Source organism: Epinephelus moara, chromosome 24, assembly GCF_006386435.1.
Source record: "Epinephelus moara isolate mb chromosome 24, YSFRI_EMoa_1.0, whole genome shotgun sequence".
Classification (NCBI taxonomy): domain Eukaryota; kingdom Metazoa; phylum Chordata; class Actinopteri; order Perciformes; family Serranidae; genus Epinephelus; species Epinephelus moara.
Window position 1 is genome coordinate 31,920,769 of NC_065529.1, and position 20,704 is coordinate 31,941,472.

Consider the following 20,704-nt stretch of genomic DNA (forward strand, 5'->3'; position numbering starts at 1 on the left):
CATCATCATTAAGTCAGGATGATTAGATTCTCATAGATTTTTTTCCCAAGATGTGTAATGCAATAGGGAACTTAAACACCTGAGAAAATGAAACTTGAGGATAGAGGAAACCTAATTGAATCTAAATAATGACCTGCCCTGACTTTTACGGAGTCATCCTGTTCTCTCACAAAAACAAAACAAAATCTGACTCTTTAGCACTTAATAGCACTTTTATGCCGCTAAATGTAAGTCAAACATAGGCATATCTGTGTGTATTTCAATAACCTCTGAACAATGCATGCAATCAGTCAAAAGAGCAGAAAATAAACAGTGACATGTTTACCAGACAGAGGGAAATAAAGGCATTAGTCAAAAGCTTCATGTTGACTTCATATGATTGATGTCTTTTAAAATAATTTCCCCTTTGATAGGACTTTCACGCTGCATAATACAGGAGAAGCTGATTGTTGCAGTTGCAAGGTGACTGATCTGATCTGGGTGTACACAACCATCCATATTAATCAGCATTACCTCATCGCCAACCAGCTAAACTTGGTCAAAAACCACCCTCTGCTGGCTACATTTAGAGCTGTTTGAACTTGAAAAAGTACTAAAACGATGCAGTGTGTTGCCCAGTTTATATTTCACGACTGCATTTAATCATAAATGTAGTTCCGTGCAAAATAACGCACAAATTAGTGCTTATTTTAGACGTTAAACGGCTCAGTTTGCGTACCTTCCATCTCTGACTCCATTTCCCGTGAGCCTCCAGCCCGCAGCGCAGTCCGTGACGTCAACTTTAGTCGACTGTCAAACACACCACAGAAACAAACTGACCTGATGGACGTATTAAAACGCTGAAAGTGTCAATTTTAGTGCTATTCAGTAGCGGTGGTCGTGTTTGGTGGCACTCAGCCACTCAGTCTGACATGTATCTGTTATTTTATGCGGCCGAAACTTCAGTTTATATTTTATTTGGTTAGTTATTCCGCTCATAAACCAGCTCGTGTTATTGCTGGAAAGCTGTCTTAGCTAGTTCAAAATGACTCTTCCAGCTGTGTTCAACACTGGTGTGCTCTACAGACGGATTCTGGCTCAGTTTCCTCAGGACATCAGTTTAGCTTTTGCTTATGGGTCTGGCGTTTTCAAACAACACGGGACCAACCAAGGTCAAATGGAGGTAGGTGACACCTGTCCTGCCAGTTCACTAAGTCACATTGGATATTGTTGTGTAGTCTTTTTCAGCCACACCAATGCTCCATTTTCCTTGAAGAAAGACACTTATCACTTATAATTTTAGCTGTTCAGCGCCTCACTTACAAACTAATTGCATGTTGTTGTAGGCCAGGCACTATCTTAATACCAGGGTGTCTACAGGTCCTTTAAAAGCCTTAAAATGTATCAAATTCAGTGTAACAACAGCCTTAAAAGTCATTGAATAGTCTTAAATTTGAATTTGTAAGGTCTTAACTTCTACAAACATTTTATCTAATATCATTTATACATTTTTTAATGTCTTTATGTGAAAATGAGTGAAGGCTTTCTTTGTAAAAGTCCACATTTATAATGTTATCTTTAAATAACTATTATACTGTCATTTTTACTTCATACTTGCACTTACCTGTTGGCAACATGTAGATTGACTTAACTCTCTGTAATAACCATATTCCTACATAACACTTACTTCTGCTCAAGACCACATATGTACTAATTACCTGCAATGCTTAAATAAGTAAAACATGTTTTGTCCAAAAAAATCTGTCCTGAATTTAGTTAAAAGTTGTCTTGAACAGGTTTTATGAAGCATTAAATTGAACTGTCTGATACCAGTAGACACCCTGAGTACATGAAGGGATGGCAATGTGGTTAAAGTCAATATCACTATATAAATATCAATATTTAAAATCAGTCTCATTCTATGAATAACAATATTTGAATCAATATCACTGTATTATCCTGACTTTTTGAAATCAATCTTACTATGTTATTATGAATATTTCTCTGATATAGGCCTAAATTCATTGTGCATCACAGTATTACAAATATCTATCGTCCAAACACCTATTCCATAAATCTAACATAAAATAATCTAAATTGTTTAAAATGTCATGAGCTCTGCTCCACTGTTACGCATTATGTCAGACACACCTCTTCACATATGTGTAACAATAATTCATTTAATTAGTTTAATTTGTTTTGTCTTCTTTTGTAACAGTTTGCTCAGTTTTCTTAATTTGAGCAACAGAATCTAATTAACACAGTGTCATTATGTCATCACAATTCGATTCCAGTGAAATAACAATATTGAGTGTTAGAATTTGAAGCTGTATCTGTTTTCCTTCGATAAGAAAATGTGATGCTGTTGTGTTTGCCTTTGATACATGTAGAAGAACATGCTTGACTTTGTGTTTGCGGTGGACGACCCAGTGACATGGCACACCATGAATCTGCTGCAGAATCGCAAACACTACTCCATCCTCAAGCTGCTCGGGCCCACGATGATCAGCTCCGTACAAAACGATCACGGGGCTTCGGTGTATTATAACACGCTGGTGCCTGTGGATGGGAGGGTAAATGACTCTAGTTTCTATATTTCAGCATCTTTTCTAAACCAACCAACTCAGTCCACCATGACTGCTTTTTCTTTGAGGAACTAGTCCAGTTCTCACTTAATACTGAAATCTTCACAAGTGTTTCTTCAGTAGTCACAGTTTGCAGTGCCTGTTTCTCACAGGAATTCACTGTTGTTATTGTTCTGATTTTAGTGTTTGTTTTGACAAACAATAATTGTTTTAAGTGGAGATAAAGTACGATTAGCTGCTGAGTTTGAGGCATAAAACTTATGGATAACAGTAATTCACTTCATCTCTTGCTCTTATTTATTCAACTTTATTTAAGCTTGTTGTATTATTTTATCTGACTAGACTTTATTAATTATGTAATTTAACGACCTTCTCCTCTTCTTCTCAGATAATCAAATATGGTGTGATCAGCACAGAGTCTCTCATAGATGACCTGATGCACTGGAACACCATGTATGTTGCTGGACGCCTTCACAAACCAGTCAGTATCACAATCATTACATTTATTTATTGTTTGATCAGACTGTTATGGATCAATCCTAACAACCAAGCTGTATAAAACTTATTATTTTATTGTGCAATCATCAGGGTTCTCATGGTCAAGGAAAACGTGGAAAAGTCACATTGTCCAGGCCTGGAAAAGTTATGGAATTAGTAAAAATTATTGAAAGTTTTTGAAAAGTCATGGAATTTATTTGTTTGTGTAATGAAATTATTACAGTTATCATCCATGGATAACCCTACACATAATGTAGCACAACAGCAAATGTATATTCTGTAGCTGTTTACCTAACATGGCTGTAACATGTATCGATATGTGACGTTTTTTTTACCATCACATGTTTCTTCATTTTCCCTCCCTACTCAAGTATGCCAGCTGAAATTATGTTTGAATAGAGTTTGAATCTGATATTAAAAAAAACACAGGGAAAGTAGTCATGGAACAGTTTTAAAATCCTGTCCATAAAAATGTGTGGGAACGCTGAATCATTTATTGGACAAAATAATTTTTGTCAAACCAGTCAGATGTTTTCTTATATTCCTATGTTTTCCATAATCACTACCTATTCAGTTAAATCTTCAGGTTTTGCTCATGTGCACAAATGTTTCCATATTCATGTGTGTTCGCACATTTTTTTATGTGTTCCCACCCATCGCAGGTGAAGATGTTGGTGCAGAATGAGAACGGAAAGCTCCGCGCTGCTCTGGTTTCCAACCTGAAGAGTGCTGTGATAGCCTCCTTCCTCATGCTGCCAGAGAGCTTCACTGAGGAAGACCTCTTCCTGCAGATAGCTGGTCTTTCTTATGCCGGTAACCACAGAAGAAGATTGAACATGTACACATTTCTAAGATGCAGGCACGCTGAGACACAAATCTACCAAATCAGATTATAGACACAAAAAATAATTTTCCTTTCTATTCTTTCTCTCCCACATAGTGCACACACACACAAATACTGTTTGTAATAACAGTCGGGCCTATGTGGTTCAAAACCTTTAAATGCAAGTACAGTGTGATCCAACATGCTGGACGTTATTGGTAACCCATCTCTTAGCAGCTGAGTTAGTTTTCTGATAGATGAATGAAAGTAATTAGACTGATGGTGAAAGTTCCTCACGACACAAAACTTATCTGGTTAATATATACAAATGTGACGTGAAATTGAAGCAGATAAATGAATGCTGACCCTACGACTGTCAGCATGCAAACAGTATGCTAATCTGGGGAGAGTTATCACAAAGGTCTCTGTTTCCTCTCTTGGGATCAATAAAGACGTATCTTATCTCAGTTCCTACAGCAAGAGATTAAACACTTTAAAGTCAATATATTACACTTAAGGGAAAACATTTTGTCTGTGCCTCTTCAGGGGATTTTAGAATGGTGATCGGAGAAGATAAATCCAAGGTGGTCAATATCGTCAAAGACAACGTTCAGCACTTCCGGATCCTGTACAGTAACATCCTACGAGACTGCCCTCAAGTGGTCTACAAACCACACCACGGGAAACTGGAGGTAAAATACAAAATATGGCTCCGAACACACACACACACACACACACACACACTTTTATAATCTCACGTAATATGTGAGCAACAGAGAGTACATTGTGCGCTCCATCTACAGTTTTTCCTCGTTTAACACTTACATTTTATTACCTGCCAAAAGTATGAGTCAAAAATCCATGGGTGTCAAGGTGACGAATTAATCTCGAGTTTCATTACTGAGAAGCAAAGTTTGTGGCGTTACAAGGCGTCTGCTGCAAAATCTGAAAAACATCTAAAATTAAAATGTATAATGTGATACCTTGAAACTCTTACATAAAAACGTCTCAGTGCCAGGTGTGTGTGGGACATGTGTGGGGAACAGAGAGTGCAGGTCAGGCTGTGTATCCAGTGTGTGTATACATGACAGTGGTGAGATGAAGGGAAGATGATATGTTACATAAGAAAGTTACGTTATCAAGGTGTAACTGGAGCAGACAGGTTATATGGAGACAAACCTCAGACACAATGTCCAATAAAACCCTACCTACGTCTCTCTCCTCCCAAACAAAGACGTGTTGAATCTCACTCATTTGTCCCTCCCAGCTCCCTTACAGTCAAGATGGCGGTGGAGATAACAAATACAGGGATTAATTCATCCTTTATTTTGCCTAACTTTAGTGGATCATAACAATTCAGATGTGGAATTAGTTAGAAGATGCTCCAGTTCAAAATGAGACTTAAATTTTCTATGGATGTTAGGTTTTTAGCCACGTCAAAGGGGAAAATGTGGCTTGCAACACACGGTAAGGCTTGTTCTTAGGCTAAGTGATTGCGGGACATGCCTTTTGCAATGTGATTTTGTTGCCTAGAGGACGAGAGTAGTCAGTAAAACAGGTAAACTGTGAATTACTGCAACAAGAGGTCCTTGAGCCTACAGTCATAAATTTGAACAAAACATATTAGGCTGTTGGGTCCAGTAGTTTGTGAAATAAGCTGCGGTCAGGCAGACAGACAGCTACACACGAACAACCGAGCACATGATTCTCTCCAGGCTTACACCCATTGGAGATAAATAACAGGAACACAGCTTTGACCTGAACAGCACAGAGTGTACTCACAGCCTCGGTAGTAAACATTAAAGGGGGTGTGACTCACCTGGCACTTTGCCCCGTTACCTACGTTACATACATTATCAACCAATACAACCTGGAAAATGTGTCTGAAAATGTTTGCACATGAAATGGCATGAATACATATTCCTCTCCATTTTTATAATTGTAAAGTTTTATCTTATATTTTTTTTTATTATTAAATGTTTACACCAACAAGAAACGACTCATCACACTATCCTGGAGTAACAGGAATAAGTGGTTAGGAGTGTTTAAGTGTGTGAGTAACACATTTTGCAGTGAATAATGCTTTTGGAAAGTGTGCGCTGTGAGCCCTGCATATGGGAAATTAGGGGTGTATGAATGATTCAGCCCCCCCCCATATGTAAAAAGATCTTAAATTACTAAAACCACTACAAACAACCAAAGGTCATTGAAAACATGTACGTCTTAAGATTCGTCTTAAACGTGTCAGTGGAGGGGGAGCATTTGATTGTGGTAGCTGCTACAAGGCTTTGGAATAGGCTTCAACTCTCAAAGTATGATCTCCCTTACCCACCAGCCTTGATCGTGGGACAGTTAAAAGACATTGTTCTGAAGATCTTCGAGGTCAGGAGTTGGAGTAGGGACAGAGAAGTTCAGCAAAATACTGGGGTGCCAGCCCATGTATGGCTTTAAAAACAAATAAAAGAACCTTAAAGGGATAGCGCACCCAAAAATGAAAATTCAGCCATTATCTACTCACCCATATGCCGAGGGAGGCTCAGGTGAAGTTTTAGAGTCCTCACATCCCTTGCGGAGATCGGCGGGTGGAGCGGGTAGCACACCTAATGGTAGACGGCGCCCCAGACTAACGTCCAAGAACACAAAATTGAATCCACATAGTACCTCCATACTGCTGATCCGTAGTGATCCAAGTGTGCTGCAGCTGCGACATAAAAAGTTGTTTCGAAAAACGTCATATGAACTCTGTTTTTAGCCTCACTGTAGCCTGTAGCTCTGATTGTTTCTCTGTGCTCTGCGTTCACGTGTGCGCGCCTGCGCGAGACCAGCGAAAGCATGAGCTTTGCTCACTCGTGTTTACATCACGTGACACGTGCACCGCCGGGAGAGACAACGGTAACCACAGTAGCTAAAAGATAATTTGCACTACGGTCTTTTAGCAAAGGACAGCCCAACATGTCTGAAGACTTTGCAATTGAGGAGGACCAGCATTTCTTTGTTGAGCCGCATTTGTTTGAGCCCGAGTATACGGACGGAACTCAGGGTACTGGACGAAGCAGCAGCCGCAGCTCATGAGCCTAACCCTCAGCCAGCCGCAGAATACCGGAGTCGAGCACTGGAAACCTGGTGGTGTAGTTGTTTCAAATGCAAAGCAATGCCAACGGATGAGGAAAGTCTTTGCTGCTCAGACTGGGAATTGGTGATGAGGCTAAAAACAGAGTTCATATGACGTTTTTCGAAACAACCTTTTATGTCGCGGCTGCAGCACACTTGGATCACTATGGATCAGCAGTATGGAGATACTTTGTGAATTCAATTTTGTGTTCTTGGACGTTAGTCTGGGGCGCCGTATGCCATTAGGTGTGCTGCCTGTTCCCCCCGTCGATCTCCGCAAGGGATGTGAGGACTCTAAAACTTCACCAGGGCCTCCCTCGGCATATGGGTGAGTAGATAATGGCTGAATTTTCATTTTTGGGTGCACTATCCCTTTTAAGATCAGTCCCGTATTTAATAGTATTTGATTTCTATGTTGGACTACATTGTGTCTGACCACTCACATGTGACATGGACGTGGCTGTTGGCTCTGCTGCTGGTATTCAGTCCACTGTGTGCATCTCTGTCTACATTTTTCTTGTTTCTGCAGGTTGACAAAAGCCCAGAGGGACAGTTTACTCAGCTGATGGCATTGCCTCGGACCCTCCAGCAAAGGATCACGAAGCTGGTGGATCCTCCGGGGAAAAACCGAGACGTGGAGGAGATCCTGCTGCAGGTTGCTCAGGACCCAGACTGCGGAGCTGTCGTGCAGCAAGGTTTGGGATACAGAATGAGTGGAGGGATGTCGAATAGAGGGAGAGGCAGGCAGGGAGAGGGATAGATAGATGGATGGGAAAAAGTCATTGCTCTCTGATGTTTCATTAAAACTCACACAATGCGATTTGAGATACATGTTAGTTGTTCAGATCAAAGGTGATATCGTGTGTGGTGAATATTAAATGAAGTAGGATTATGTGACAAAATGAATAATGATAGGAATCCACTGAATCAATATATTAACAAAGATTATATATTATTAAAACGTGCTCGGAATAAATGTGCTGTGATAATGGACAGGAAAACAAAACAAGTAGTAAATCAAATAAACATGTCATCCTTTGGAAACTAAGGCCCATTAGTTCCAAGATGCATCATCACTCCTGGGTTCATTTAAATCTGTACTGTAGCAGATCAGGTCGTCATTTTGAGCAGTAAATGTAATTTTAATTATGGGAGCACATTCCTTAAAACGTATTCCCGATTGTCCCAGTGCTGTCTGAGATACAGCTTCACATCTGAATAAACAAATCTAACATTATGTAATCATGGTAATCTGTCACTAGATTGAACAGTGTCATTTTTTAGGACATTATGAGTGTGTAGCTGTTTCACGTCATGTTGAAAGAATTAAGCTGATTCAGAGTAAAGATCAAGTAAATGGCAAACAATTTATCCTTAATTGATTCTTGTGTTGACTTTGTCTCTTCATATGGTCTGTAGCCATACGTAGCATATCATACAATCATATTTCAGAGTGATTAGATATTAGTTGTTGTATAACTGCATGTTTGAGCATGTTCTTGTTCCTCCTCAGGTATTGCATCAATTGTGAAAACCTCCAGTATAACACAGAGTATCAAAGGCATTGCAACAGCTGGTAGGCATCCTCTTCTTCTTTGTTTGATGTTTGGGGAAAAATCCTAAATTATACATTGTCATGTTTTGTTTGTAAAGGCTGATTCGTCTCCAGATCCCTTTACTTATTTGCTTTCTTGCAGATAAATACATAAAAAGAGTGACTATTTCTGTATGCTGTCTTTGGAGATATAACCTGCCAGCACCTCTAAAGCTTTCTAATTTACACATTATATTGCATTTGTAAAAGAAACAAGGTGCAAAAATCACAATATATGGCTTCATGCTGTATTAGCGTTAGGTGCTGGAAGGTGAATTTTGTTATCTTTGGACAGTCAGGCTAGTAGTTTCCCCCTGTTTCTAGTCTTTGTGCTAAACTGACTGATTGCTGGGTGTCGCTTCATACTGTACAGATATGAGAGTGGTATCAATCTTCTCATGTAACTCATGGCAGGACAGCCAAGTAGCTTATTCACCAAAATGTCAAACTATTGCTTTTACACGGCCTTACCTTCTAATTAGAAAAGAAATGGAAATGATACAATGGATAAATTGGACACGTATGAGGGTGTCTGCAGGTCCTTAAAAAAGTTTTAAATGTCTTAAAATCAATTTTATAAATATTAGGCCTTAAAGTTATTTAAATACTCCTTAAATTTTGTGAAATCTTAATTGCAACAAACATTCTGTGTAATATAATTTATCCTTCTTCTATTTTTTTGTCAAAGTGAGTCAAGCTCTTTGTCCACATTTCTGATGTTACGAATCTTTAAACCTACCACAGAGCATTATATTGTTGTCATATTTTTACATTGTTTTTTCACTTACCTGGTGGCAAAACTCAACCTGATAAGCATATTCCTAAATAAAACCTACATCTGCAGGGAACTACATATATATACTGCTTACCTTTCTACTTACCTGCAATGCTTGAATAAGAAAAATATGATTTGTCCAAAAATCAGTCTCATATTTGGTTAAAAATTATCTTGAAAAGGTCTTCAGAAGCATCAGATTAAGTTCAGTCAGGAACACTTTAGTCAAAGAAAACTTATTTGCGTTTGCAGTATTATATTTGGTGGCATGGCTCTGTTCTGGGGCCTCTCTACTTTTCCTCGGGCCTACGCAGAAAGCCTCTTCCACGTGCCTATGTGGAAAGCATAAGGCAGAGAGAGCACACCTCTCTGCCCTTCCACGTGCAAACGAGGAAAGCCAGAGGCAAAGAGAGCAAATCTCCCTGCCCTTCCATGCGCCTACATGTAAAGCCTAAGGCAGGTAGAGCAGCAGCAAAGACCCCTTTGGAACAGAACAGAGCAGCATCAATGACAAACAGAAATGACACTGATAAGTCAGACACAGCATGAAAAGGAGGAGCTGGGGTGGAGGCAGGTTGCAGAGTGGCTTGCAGAGGAAGCAGCAACAGTAGGCAGGCCAGAGCAGTGACGTGCCTGAACTAACGCTATGCTCAATATGTCTGATATTTGCAGACACCCTCTCTATAGTGTTTAATTAAATTTCCCAAGAACTAGTTTAATATAGAAATAGTGTTCTTCTAATGTGGTTGTTAAAGTTAATGTCCTGTGTGTCCTTCTCAGGAATGTGGAAGACGGTGTCGTACAGCTCCAAGAAACTGATAAAGATGTGGAGGGGCTGGAGGAGGAAGCCGTCAGTCTCACAGATGTCCTGATCCTGATCCCGGTCTTTCTCTTTGAACTCTCAGCCAGATAATCCACGTCCATCCTCTGATTTTTACCCCGACAAACTGTGGCTGGAAGAACCACACATTCACCTCTCCTTTGGTTCTATCACTGCGTCGCCTCTATGAACGGGATCGCTGAGCAGGTGTAAGTCCGTGTCTTGAATAGCGTAGAATCGTCTATACAGCTGCCCGTTATCATGCAGTTCATAAAAGCTGAAGAAAAAAGGGTGACATTTTACGAGCGTGACTGAATTACGGCTGACATTCAATGGTACTAAAGACCTTTCTGCGAGATGACTACAGTGACTGGCGGGGAGCTGCTGAATCGGCTATCTCTGGAGCCACAGCACTAAATCAGCGTTAGCACAGCGTACATCAAGTACCACAAGTATAATGAAGAAAATACTTTGGTGTCTTCTGCCACGTTTTGAATTGAGCGTTGTGAGAGGGTTTCGTTGAACTCTTTCAGATGTGGACCACTGTTACATGTCACACTTGTTATCCTCCTCTCACATTGCCAAAGATCAAGAATATTTCATCTCTTTGCTCTTCAACACCATCTCAAAAAGGTTGTGTGATATTTATGTCTGTATTCATGAAATAGAAAATAGGATCACATTTATTTTATCATGAAAATGTTCCTCACTGTTACATTTTATCTCTTTGCTGCCCTGCTGTTATGAACTGGTCATAGTCACAACCGGAGGTCACCAATACTGGCTGTGGTCTAATTCAGTTCAAAGAAATGGGTTTAATAAATATTTTAATACAACAGCATCTATTATGATTCTGTTTTCAGTAGCATGGTTTTATTTTTACCTCATGTTAAGTCCTAAATGTGAGGAAATGATCAGAAAAGTCTGTGCTGTTAAACATTGTCGCCATCTGAAGTTAAAACTCAAACTTTTCCTCCAAGTTACATCACTACTGCTTCACTCAATCATACACACTGCTGTTCAAAAGTTTGGAAAGTTTGATCAGCCAGTCAGAAATGCTTTTTGGTTGTAGAAAGTTCTCTTTACAAGTAGATATTTTGTTATTTTGTGTAAAGAGTTTTCAATCAAAGTAATGCTTTGTATGTGGAGAACAAAACGCTGCACAAGGTTCAAGCAGACTGACAATTGAGGGAGAGACATGAAGGGGAAAAAAATCAAAGGTTTTAAAAAGAAGGATGCAAAATCTCACAAAACCTTTTCAGGCTCCAAAAAAAAAAAAAGAAAAGAAAAGGTTAATGTACCTCTGTTCAGTTCGACACCATGGAAACAACCATAACAATGGAGCGCACACACCAGAGAGGTTTAAAGGATTTTATTTTGAGATTTGCCTCAAATATAAAGACATTAAATCAGTGCTCGGCAGTTTGTACAGCTTTCATTTATGATCACAGTGTGCTGACCACACACGTCTTTCACTGACATGATTCAGTTTAACATTTGTGCAGTCCACAGTCAATCCAACACTTCTCCTTTAGTGCATTTCAGAGGGAAGTGTTCTGACAGCTGTAGTTATAAGTTACTTTGCAGGATAAAATTTTATACACAAAACTGACAATAATTTTGTTAAACATGTATTGAGGTAGATTAAACTACCAATCAGTATATAACGTAGCAAAAATGAGCTTTTCTGAAACCAGCTACAGCAGGAAATACTCCATACACAGTGATGCATCAGTAACAAGCCAGCTGAACAGGGACGGAGATCACTGCCTGCATTATAAGTATTTCTTCTCAGCGATGGATGAAGCACTCAGATGTTTAACTGATTGTGAAGCTGTGAAGCACAAACCAGTTGGAGAGGAAGGCTGCGCACAGAATCAGCATGAACTGATCAACAGAAAATTACGGTCAGTCTGTTACCAGATGCGACAGCTGGGCTGGTGTTGTTTTCACCTTGTGAATATGTGTGTGTGTCGTGGTAAAATGTGGTCCTGGTGACACTTATCATAGTGGGAACTACCACAGAAGCTGTTTTGAGTATTCTGCCACATGTTTACATGTCTCTCTGTGGACAGTTTTTTTCACCACCATTGCGTCACAACCATGCAAGATGCTGTCACGATACTTCAGAGGTGTGTAGTTGAGATCATAATGAAGGCCCAGTTTGAAGATGGGTGTGGTCAGAGCAAGGATGCTATAAGTAGGGGGGTAGGAAGTAGGGAAGGGGCCATTTGCCGCCACTTTACATCCTGGCCCACCTTCGTTTTAGGGTTGCAGATTGGCATTGCGGCTCTTCTGATCACACTGCAAATGGTCTCTAGTTACATCAGCAATTTTTGAATGCATTTCATAAAAAAAATTGACAAGTGTGTCTACAAACAGTAACTGACAATACTGCATCTTTTACCTTGAAGCATGTTTAAGGAAAAATGTGGTACTTAAACTGGGGCGACCTCACCTAGTAGTTTGTGTTCTCCATGTAGGCTGAATCCTTGCAGCAGCATTTGTTTAAATTCAGTCTGCGGCCCTTTGCTGCGTGTCATCCCCCTTCTCTCTGCCCCCCCCCCTGTCCTGCCACCCTCAAGCTGTCCTATAATTAAAAGGCAAAAAGACCAAAAAAGTTGAGATTGTTGCAGTCTGAAATGCCTGATTTCACTGCAGCTTTTCTACAAAAATGTAATGCATGTTGTAATGTATAGTTATATGGTTTTGGGTTTTTTTTGCAATGAAATTGTGGGGCAAGGGAAAATTGCAAGAATAGTTGTGATGCTGTCACGTGCAGTATGTAGATCTTATTATTATGGTAATCAGTGTTTCCCACAGAATTAGAATCTATTTGTGATGGCGGGGGGTGGATGGAAGGGGGCAGCTAAACGACCCACTGCATTAGCTGCTCACAACACAACGTGATCTCATCAACATTTGTCATATTTTGCTGCTTGAGCCGAAGCAGTGTTTAACACCTGTCACCGAGCTGTTAATCTCACACTGAAATGGCTCAACTCTGTCATTCGACCTGTTAATAACCATTGGTAACATTAGCCATGTGATGCTAACAGTTAGCTCTGTCATTGCGTGTATGTGTGTGACTCTGTCCCACATGTGGAGCTCACACTCCCACAGCAGCAGTTTCATGATAAACAGAGAAAGAGAGGGGGATGCTGAGTAATTCAATACACTGCATGCAGCACAACAGTGAAATGAGATTTTATCCCTTTTAAAAAGTCAAATTTGCAGTGATTGGACAAAATTGCAAGGTCATGCAGAATTGATTGGCATCGGCTGAATTTGTGTTAAATGTTGCAGTGGCAACATCCTTGAGGGACAGACTAACTAACTTAAAATGTAAACTCATATCCCCATTACCAGACCAGGAATCTAAGTCTTCTTCGTGGCTCTTATTCAACTGGACGCAGGTACACAAAATTGTTATATTTATTAGCCCAGATGCCAGGGTAAACAGGCTCAGTGAATGTGTTGTGGAAGGTGTAGAGGTGACTCAATGTGTTAGAAGAGACTCTGTAGAAAGACATAGTGCCAGCAGGCCAGTCCAGAAACACCCCAATTACATTGCAGCAGCTTGAGGGAAAAGCAATTTCCCACACCATACCATCATGCCACGCCCTGAGTGAGCGTATTTTAGATGATAAATATTGGCCAAAAGTCCACGATATGGTATTAGATCCAAAGACGCTCTCTGGACCGCTTCCTTTTCTTTCAATTCTCTTGTACGAAGCAGCGACATAAGAAGATTCAATGGAACCAGCGCTCAACTCTACCTCCCAGTAATGGCGCTTATTTAACTTCTCTTTGCACAGCGCCTGAGGGTATTTACTGAACCTCTCTGGGTGATCAGGATATGTCTGCCACGCTCCACACGTTGCCTTCTTGTTGCCCTCGGACAGAGTGATGTAGTTGTTTGCAGTGTTCGGGTCCAGGGTGAGATCGCAGGCATCTGATGGAGAGACCATAGCAAAATATGGTATTAGTCATTCTGACGGTCGAACAGGTTTCTGTAATCTGTACAGTGTATTTGTGGCTATGTTCACATTAAAGGCCTCAGTGCTCCATTCTGATCATTTCCCCAGATCTGCCTCGACGGTTCACATTCATGTTTAAAGTGACCCAGATGTGACATCAGTGTGAACAGATCTCTGCCCTAATGACCGATGACACCGTTCTGCATAAAAAATAGCCATGTGCTTCAGTATGAGAGAGTGTGTAGGGCCTTTTCGGAGAAATGGCCCTTTGGAACAATGTGGGTTTGTTTTGGGGTTAATAGGCTGTGGTACAAGTGGGCTTTTGGTCCAAACCTGGAGGTCTCGACCCCCACTAGGGATCACCAAAGCTTCATGGGGGGGGTAGCGGTACCTTCTTGATTTTAAGGGGTGTAAGGAAAGTTTTTAAAAAATATACAGTAGGCTTATATCTCAGCATTTTATTCATTTCTAAGAAAAAGACTAAATGAAATTAAGGTGGCCGTTTCAACATACCACAGTTCCTAGGCCACTTAGTTCATGAGGTGTCTCAGTTCTGACTCGTGTTTCTGTTCCTTTTCTGGGGATCCACAGTACTCACATGAGGCAGGGATGCATAGCCAGTGACTGAATATGTATCAGATTTAGGACCACACATGAGAGTGGCCTGGATTTAATTGGAAAAAAATTGGGTTTCTGTGACCACGCTGCTTTGAAAAAAATCAGATCTGTGTCACATGAGAGCAACATTTGCTTATAATGTGAACATAGCCTATGACTCAAAGGAGCATGAAAATGACTTACACCAGATCAGATCTCTTCTGTCTGTGATGGTCTCCACATCAGGGAGGTCAGGCTTTGAAAAATCCTCAGTGTCCAGAATGCCGTCCTTGTAGTGGTAGATTGTTGCTCCTGTGTATTTCTTATTTTCTATGGCTGCAACAAGGAAACAGAATCTGCTGTTTTTCCTCAGTGCTTTGGCGAGGTCCCTGAAAGCTTCGGCTTTTTTTCTCATTTTCATCACAACACCATCTGAGGAGTACCACTGCTCTTCAGAGTTCAGAATGTCACCCCTTTTCATGGAGGTGAAAACAAAGCACAGAACGTGCTCTACACCTGGAGCCAGAATCTCTCTGTCCAGCTCGGACTGATTCAGGACGACCTTTGCTCCCTCCATGGTGTCCACACAGGATCTGATGACGTTAATCTCTCTCTCTTTGCGATCCAGCCACTTGCTTAGTTTGTCATGACTGAACAGTGACTTGTCTCTGTCTTCAAAGAGCTGTTCAACTGAGCTCTCATCTTCTTTACCCTCACGGATAGAGGGAAGTTTCTCCGCCATTGTGTTCTGGAGTTTACATACGTAATCGCCACACAGTTTTTGGAAAGTGCTTAACTCTTCCTGAATGTGTTGAAACTTCTCCACCACTCTGTCTTCCTGAGAATCATTGCATCTGATTCCTATTTCCCTCAAATCTTCCAGGGCGTCCTGAGCCTTCCTCACCAGTCCAACGCTGATCCCACTCGTCAGCTCAGCAGCCTCAGAGTCCAAATTCTTCAACGGCATCAGCCAGACCTTCACTGGAACCGCATTCTCTCCATTTTGTCCCAGTAGCTTTGGCAGTTGTGCGTAGGTCTTCACTGCCTCTTCAAATGTTGCAGGATTGCTTTCAAGAATGAAGTCTCCGTAGAATTTACAGGAGAAGGTCTGGGTCAGGGCTTTTTCTGCTTCAGTCAGCTTGATGTCAACTTTTCCCTGAATATTAAAATCAGGAATCTTCTGTATCACAGCTTTCATTTTGACCTCTTTGTCCCTGACGCTGCTGGCTTCTAGCTTCTCACTGTCAAATACAAAGAAAGCATTTGCTCCATAAAGGATGCCCGTGACTACATGTGTTGCCAAGCCCTTCTTAATGACATTTATCTGTTGTGGGTTCATAACTGAAAGGTGCGTCAGTGACAGCTCTTTGAAGTGGGTGGTAGCTTTGTACTGAAACGTCACTCTGCTCTGATTCTTAAATTTCTTCTTGTCATTCAGATACTCAGCAGATCCCTCGACTTCAAACATTCCACACATGAAACTGGCCTTCAGAGAAGCATCGACCTTCAGCAGAGAGGACTTGGATTCAATGGAGTCAGATGCAGAAATGGCAAAGGCACTGCTGCGCTGAGGACTTTCAGTTATCCTCTCCTGTAGAACTTTACCGTCCCACAGTCTAAAACCTGCGGACAGTGGAAAAAACATTTGATAAAGCAAGAAAACAATTTTGTTAAAGCAGCAGTATGCGACATGCAGAGCACATCTATGATTGAGGGGCTGTCTGCACACTGCTCTCAACACAGAGGTGGCTGAGCTTGCGCCTAGCAGCTAATGATGCTAGCAACGGTAACAGTGCTGACAGAGCTAACAGAAAAAAGAAGAAGAAAAAATTGCAAAAATAGCTGTGGTGCTATCCTGGCTTCAGCATTCAGTGTTTCCTAGAATTAGACTATAACTGTGATCAGCAGCTGTTGCTACCATTCGACGCAGCGCTGAAGGTGAGCCACACTCCTGCTCTCTTTGCCTGGTTAGCACGAGCTAACACAGCAGCGGCGGCTAACATCCGTCTCCGAGCCATTTAACGACACCATCACCGAAACAGCTAGATTTTGTCATTAAAGCCATTAATAACCATTAGGTAACGTGAGCTGTGTGATGCCGAACAGTCAGTCCTGTCACTGTGTGTGTGTGTGTGTGTGTGTGTGTGTGTGACTCTGTCCCAGGTGGGAAGCTCAAACTGCCACAGCAGTCAATACACTGTGTGCAGCTCTACAATGAAATGAGATTTCATGCAGTAAAAATAGTGAAATTTGCGACACAATTGCATGTAACATGTAACAGGTAAGCGCAGCCACAACAACAAACAGAGAAGCTCGGATTACAACACACACAGAAGGAGTGTGACTATTCTCTGCGCAGGATGTCCTTACTCTACTATAACTTAACATAGAAATATTTGTTGCTGGTATTATTAATGTTCTGGATGTCGCATAGAGCTCCTTTCATATAAAGTCACAGGGAAATAAACATAATCATTAAGTGTGGGGTAAAAAAATGATACAGCATTGTATCGCAATATTTTTTTAGTAATACCGTATCGTCACACAATGCCACGTATCGATTTTTTATTACGTAAATTATTAATATGACGAATACAGATAAACTTTAGGTAGCCTACTTGAATAATAAAATCAATTGCTTTATCTTAGTTTTCCTTTGGGGACATTATTTGCAGATGAAAACACGTTATAAATCTCAATACATCAGTAAATATTTTATCGCAATACTCAGCATATCACAACACGTTTAAAATCGCAATAATATTGTATCGAGACTAAAGTATTGTGATATTGTATCGTGTCAGGGAGCCCTGATAATCATTTACATTTCTGGAATGTTGCAGCTTATCCTGCCAGCAGCGTATATATTTATTGCAAAGAAATACAGGATACAGGGCGTATGGAAACCTAATATGACAGGAGGATAACTGTGCAACATTGGAACAATAAGACTTCCTGTATGTACCTTTAGACCTCTGATTACAATGGGATCATTTGAAAACATTTCACAATAGTTGGGTATCATAGTATTTTTGAAAACACAGTGAGTAATCAACTCGAGTAAAATATAATCGCATCATTCTCTCTGCCATGGTCTCAGCCGATGCTCTGTGTGTGCGTGTGTGTGTGTGTGTTGCTGGGTAGAGGAGCTCGGCCCCAAACTCATGCAAATAATGACATCAAGCCAGGGAGCATAGAAGAGAGGAAGAGCAGCCAGACTGCACACACAATAAACAATTGCACCGAAATGTTTTGAGCTCTTCTCACTCCCTGTTTAAACGTTTCTCCAGTAGGGCCTACTAAATCAACTCACCCTAAAAATATGTTTTCACTGATAAAGAATCGACCCCTACTCACAGTCTAGTTTCACAGGGTAACCCTAAACTGGGGCTGTTGTGAAATGGCTCAATGGACGTAATTATGACCTGAAATTCTGCAACAATAATGACTTTAGTTTTCCCTTTTGCTTCAGGATAATACATCGGTCACCAATATATCATGGATCCCTAAAATGGTCACAACTACATTACAGAATTAAGAAGTATTTGCTAATTGTTATTAAAGTGTGCATGAAAGTTAAACAGGTGAGGTTAAAATAGTGTTACTGCTTTATTAAATGATTTCCTGTAAGCAGAGCTGTGACAGGTAGATATAGTTAGACATGTTCTTTAATAACACTGTAGTCTCAGTCGAGACTTACCTGGGATCAGTTCATCTTTACGCGCGTCATAGAGCATTCCTAGGGTGAAAGGTCGACCCAGGGCCGCAGCCGCCATCATATCTGAGGCCATTTCTCCAACCTGTTGAGAAAAAGTAACCACACAGCCTTCAGGACTTCATTTAAACTTTCTTAAGTAGTAAAAGTGCAGTCAACTTTCCTCCTCAACACAATCACACCGTCTGTGGTTAGGAGGTATGTGCTCAGATAAGTCGGCACAGCTTAGCACAACAGGTATGTGCCAATGTGCCCGCCCACAAACTGGCACGCATGCAAGGTAGAGAAGTTAAACGGGCGTGTGCCTGCAGGACTGCAGTCATGCAGATAGATCCAGGTTTAAGTAAGTTTTGAGTGAGCAGACTTTGAAACTGCTGATGAGTTTAATGGAACACTTTTGTGTGCGTGTTGCTCAAAAAGATAAAAAAAAAACCTAGAGAAACTATACTGTGACTTTTTTATTACATATAATGGAGAATGTGAAGTTGACCCCATGTCATGTTAAAGTTTGTCTGATGGGGCGCCATTTTGTGAGGATTGTGCTTACTCACAAGAGTCCTCCCATGCCACACCTTAACACACCTGACTCAACCATGCTTCAATTCTGCTAGAGTTTGTTCTAGATATTGATACTGTCCATGATATCTATGCTGAGATCTGCAATAGAGTACTATAATAAATGCATGAATTACTCTGATCACATACTCCAGTCAAAAAATAGAAGTATGGATCCTACATATTGTTTTATAAATGAGACCCCTGGATACAGTATTGATGGGACATCGTGTTTGTTCCTATGAAAATGAAACGTTGTGACACTGAAAAAAAAATTAGCCACTGACTCACAGATGTCTCTTTCCCAACGTTAGTCAATGAGAAAGAGTGATTTGGGGCCCAATGGCATCACGTGACGGACTCAGGTGTTGCAGTACCACTGTTGTTTAACCATTTCAAAAATTGGCTTCATAACCTGGCTCACTCACTGCGGTGTTTGTCTTGTCTGTTCTGGGCTACTGTAGAAACACGGCGGTACAACATGGTGATCTCAGCAGACGCGGACCCGCTCCCTATGTAGATGTAAACGTCTCATTCTAAGGTAACGAAAAACACAACAATTCTTATTTTCAGGAGCTCATACACTGAAGAATTATATTAATTACATTATTATATTCCATTTCTGGTGGCACGGTGCTGCAGTGGTTAGCACTGCTGCCTCACAGCAAGAGGGTTGAGGGAGCCCTTCTGTGTGGAGTTTGCATGTTCTCCCCGTGACAGCATGGGTTTTCTCCGGGTACTCCAGCTTCCTCCCACAGTCCAAAGACATGCAGGTTAACTGGTGACTCTAAATTGTCTGTAGGTGTGAACGTGAGTGTGAATGGTTGTCTCTATGTGTCAGCCCTGTGATAGTCTGGCGACCTGTCCAGGGTGTACCCCGCCTCTCGCCCAGTGTCAGCTGGGATAGGCTCCAGCCACGAGGAGCTACAGCCAATCACATGACAACAGCCACTATATATTCTACCACATTTCAGTATAATACACATTTTTTTAGTTCACCATACTCAACAATGTTGAAATACAAAAGTATTGAACAGATTAGTTATCGATAGATAGCAAAAGTTAAGGCACCAGCTCTAAATAAACATCATGAACAACTTTACCTATATATCCCATAATTCAATAAAGATGTACAATTAAAAAATTATAAATTAATTTTCAGATATTTTTTGAATGTATCCCCCTAAATCCTACACACTGTACCTTTAACTTGCTGAGGTCAGATGGACCCCAAGGATAAAAGCTCATACATTTTTAAAACAACAGGAGTGTGAGAGTGAAAGTGCAAGTCATGCTTAACTGTTAACTGTTTCTTAATGTATAATAAACACACAAAGCACTCAGAAATGACTGTAAATCTGTGTGCAACCACATTATAGTGTGTTATTGCTCATTTATTAAATATTCAGTAATATACAATATGTTTAATATAGATCTTAATAACGATTAATGTGCATTCAGACAAACAAACAAACAGAGAAGCTAATTGTTTACAGCCATGATCAAAGGTGCACATAAAGTGGTTGTTAAGGGCGGGAGCTGTGCTTACTCACCTCCTAAATGTTTCATCAGCTCTCACACGCACACACACACAGACACACACACTCCTCCCTGTGCAGTAAACACGGTGACAGCAGCCTAACCTTCAGAGGATGTGATGCAATGCGTCATT

General features: G+C 40.8%; 2 protein-coding genes across 3 annotated transcripts; one reads left to right on the forward strand and one right to left on the reverse strand.

The window, feature by feature from the left end:
• Window positions 1–783: 783 nt before the first annotated feature.
• On the forward strand, window positions 784–11,021 carry tamm41 (TAM41 mitochondrial translocator assembly and maintenance homolog). Its single transcript, XM_050038692.1, has 8 exons — window positions 784–1,162; window positions 2,370–2,552; window positions 2,953–3,045; window positions 3,725–3,875; window positions 4,432–4,577; window positions 7,526–7,691; window positions 8,510–8,572; window positions 10,146–11,021. The coding sequence occupies exons 1-8, from the start codon at window positions 1,025–1,027 to the stop codon at window positions 10,235–10,237; spliced, it is 1,032 nt and encodes a 343-aa protein (XP_049894649.1). The 5' UTR covers window positions 784–1,024; the 3' UTR covers window positions 10,238–11,021.
• Window positions 11,022–11,697: 676 nt separating this feature from the next.
• On the reverse strand, window positions 11,698–20,656 carry LOC126386386 (neoverrucotoxin subunit beta-like). Of its 2 annotated transcripts, none has more exons than XM_050038691.1 (4): window positions 20,586–20,656; window positions 18,463–18,562; window positions 14,967–16,385; window positions 11,698–14,140 (listed from the first exon to the last, which is right to left on the reverse strand). In XM_050038691.1, the coding sequence occupies exons 2-4, from the start codon at window positions 18,551–18,553 to the stop codon at window positions 13,584–13,586; spliced, it is 2,067 nt and encodes a 688-aa protein (XP_049894648.1). In that variant the 5' UTR covers window positions 18,554–18,562; window positions 20,586–20,656; the 3' UTR covers window positions 11,698–13,583. The 2 variants fall into 2 exon arrangements, with proteins under 2 accessions (XP_049894648.1, XP_049894647.1); XM_050038690.1 differs by lacking the exon at window positions 20,586–20,656 and adding an exon at window positions 19,638–19,753.
• Window positions 20,657–20,704: the final 48 nt, after the last annotated feature.